At 46.5% G+C, this 2,777-nt stretch overlaps 1 protein-coding gene across 1 annotated transcript in view; it reads right to left on the bottom strand.

The window, feature by feature from the left end:
• Window positions 1-1,389: 1,389 nt before the first annotated feature.
• Window positions 1,390-2,777, bottom strand: part of LOC101861603 (kappa-type opioid receptor-like) — a 3,029-nt gene continuing 1,641 nt past the window's right edge. Inside the window, exons 2-3 of the mRNA XM_005105205.2 lie at window positions 2,038-2,306; window positions 1,390-1,800 (exon numbers count right to left, since the gene is read on the bottom strand). Coding sequence (XP_005105262.2) covers window positions 1,390-1,800; window positions 2,038-2,306 — 680 coding nt within the window. The remainder of the gene's footprint in view (window positions 1,801-2,037; window positions 2,307-2,777) is intronic.

Genomic DNA, 2,777 nt, shown 5'->3' with positions numbered 1-2,777 from the left:
AGAGAGAGAGAGAGAGAGAGAGAAGAGAGGGAGGGAGGGATAGGGATTGAGATAATGAGACAGGAAATTTGCGATGCTCAAGGATAGATAACAAGGCTAAAACAGCACCTGGACATGGATGGCTGGTGCCTCTATAATAAATAAATTATTGATGGTCAAGGGTGAATGGTGGGGGACTGTCGTGGGAGGGAGGGTGTAAAGGGTGTGTCAGTGGAGGGAAGAGAATGGTGGTTGATGGTTGGTGTATGTGTGGGTGTGGGGGAGGGGGCATCTAGCAACCACAGAGCTCACGATCGGCTCACTGTGCTGTGTACGTATTCACGTCAAACAAACCATGACAGGTCGGCGGACAGACACGGGAGTGACCCCTCCTTTCACTCCGTCCGCCCACCCTAAATAACCTCAGAATCTCTTTCATTTTCTCCGTCAACGTAAACAATTCTAACACAAGGGGAAGTAAGTAAAAGCTATAATAATTCTCTCCCTTTCAACAAATTTGTTGAATTCTAATAAACGTGGAAAAATGATATCAATAGGTGGATATGAGATTAGATCTTTTCATAGAAACTTTGAGGTTGTCAAACAGCGGAACATTTGTCGCCGACAGTCGTCAGTTGTAATTAATCTCTGGTGATACGACATAATGGCGGCAAACTGGACAACCCATATCACAATGGTGGTAGCTGTGTACATAAGTAGGGAGGTGGGCGGGGGATGGATGGTGGGTGACTGTCCACGGGAAAACCACCTGTCTCTACCCCCCCTCCCTGTGGGGACCGGACAGAGAGAAGGGAGAGGAGACTGGGTGTCGGCGGACAGAGAGGGGACTGACCACTGACCAGTGCACCGTGGTGGTGGTGGGGTGGGAGCCTTGCCTTTACAGCGACGTTTAACCCCTAACAAGCAATCAACACCTTCTATCATTCCATCGAGATGACACCACCCCCCCACCCCATTTTCATAATAATATGTTGTAGGCCTACACTTTTCATCCAAGGGAGGTGCACTCTGATCCCCCACCCCCTAAAACTGTATTTAGAAGATAGCTTGCAGTTTACAAGAAAGTCCAAATAAGGCCCTACAGGCTTAATACTGTTACTTTTTAGATTCGTTAGAGAACGTAGACAGCTTGTATACATTCTCTAATGTTCGAGAACGTAGACACTTCCAAAAGAAATTGCCCAACCGTCAAAAACATGCCGATTTCTTTGATTTCAATATTTTGACGAGCACTTGGTTACACCACGATGCCTCACATTTGAACGTTCATGGTATGCACACTTTGTACTTTGTAGCTGAGATTTTATAGACAGCAAACAAATAGGACCGTGATAGCGCTCTGTCTATGATATCCTAATTCACGGTTTTATCTTGTACACTTTTTCCTACTCATGTTTTACTAACAACAATCCCACGAGAGCCGTTACAACACCGGAAGAAAGTGTCGATGAAAATCTTCCTGAACCTCTCGTTGAAGGCAAGGTAGACGTAGAAGGTGGTGGTGTAGTTGAGACTGCCCACGAAGGAGATCCAGTATCTATTCACCATGAACGCCCTGGACTTCGTGTGCAGGCAGTAGGTCTTGTCCACAAAACAGACAGCACACAGGTAGTTGTAGGGCAGTTGGCTGATGATGAAGAACACGGCGAGGACGAGAATGATCTTGGTGACCCGCCCCGAGTTTCTGTTGATGGCGTTGAAGAAGGACTGCTGCTGCTGCTTCTTTCTCCAGATGACCGTCCTTCTGAGGCGGACTCCGATAGCGACACTGAGACAGGTGGTCGTGGCGTACGGTATCGTCTGCATGAACAAAGGGTTAATCACGAACATCTGGTAAATAAACCACTCTTTGTAGTTGGTCTTGTACGACACGGTTGTCGCGTTTGTTAACCCCCAGGAGCTGTTGTCTGAGGAGGTAGAAGGAGAAGAAGAAGAAGAAGGAGGAGGAGAAGAAGAAGAAAAAGAAGAAGAAGAAGAAGAATAAGAATAAGAAGAAGAAGAAGAAGAAGAAGAAGAAGAAGGAGGAGGAGGAGAAACCTCCTTTCGTTCATACTCGAAGACGTCCAGAACGCTGCTGGGTAACATGTACAGCACCACGACCAGCCACAGGCACAGGTGGAAGATGATGGTCTTACGCTTGGAGAAGACTCCGGAGGCGGCGAAGGGAAAGCAGATGGCGACGAATCGTTCTATGGTCATGAGAGGCACACACAGCGAGGACACACTGCGCGTCACGGCGCGGATAGGGTAGATGATCTCGTCACGGATCTTCAAGAAGGCTCTCACTGCCGGGGAGTTGAAGTCACCTGTCAGGAGTAGAGTCGGAGAGAATGTAGTCGGAGAGAGTGTAGTAGGAGAGAGTCGGAGCGAGTCGGAGAGAGTGTAGTAGGAGAGAGTCGGAGAGAGTCGGAGAGAGTTCATGGAATAGAATACATTGTTGCTCTTTCTGGCTAAAGATAAATATTGTCGAATTTTGCCACCACCAGCCACCCACCAAAAGAAAAAATAATAAAATTGGAAATAAAAAAAAAAATAAATACATTAAGAAAATAAACAAAAGAAGTACCAACCAACTAACCAAAAAACCCCCAAAACCCGCCAGCAAAAAACAAATCCCCAAACAAACCAAACAATCCCAAAACAAAACTACCCCGCCCCCTTGAAAAACAAAACAAAACAAAACATCCATAAAACAACCGATTTACGAAACAAAATGTACCGTTCACTACTTCCAGAGTAAATAGCCCTGATTTCTCCACGTACGGTACAGCTGGGGG

This window comes from Aplysia californica, unplaced genomic scaffold, assembly GCF_000002075.1.
Source record: "Aplysia californica isolate F4 #8 unplaced genomic scaffold, AplCal3.0 scaffold00457, whole genome shotgun sequence".
Taxonomy (NCBI): domain Eukaryota; kingdom Metazoa; phylum Mollusca; class Gastropoda; order Aplysiida; family Aplysiidae; genus Aplysia; species Aplysia californica.
The sequence above is the reverse complement of the archived record's forward strand: the minus strand, read 5'-3'. Positions and strand labels throughout refer to the sequence as shown.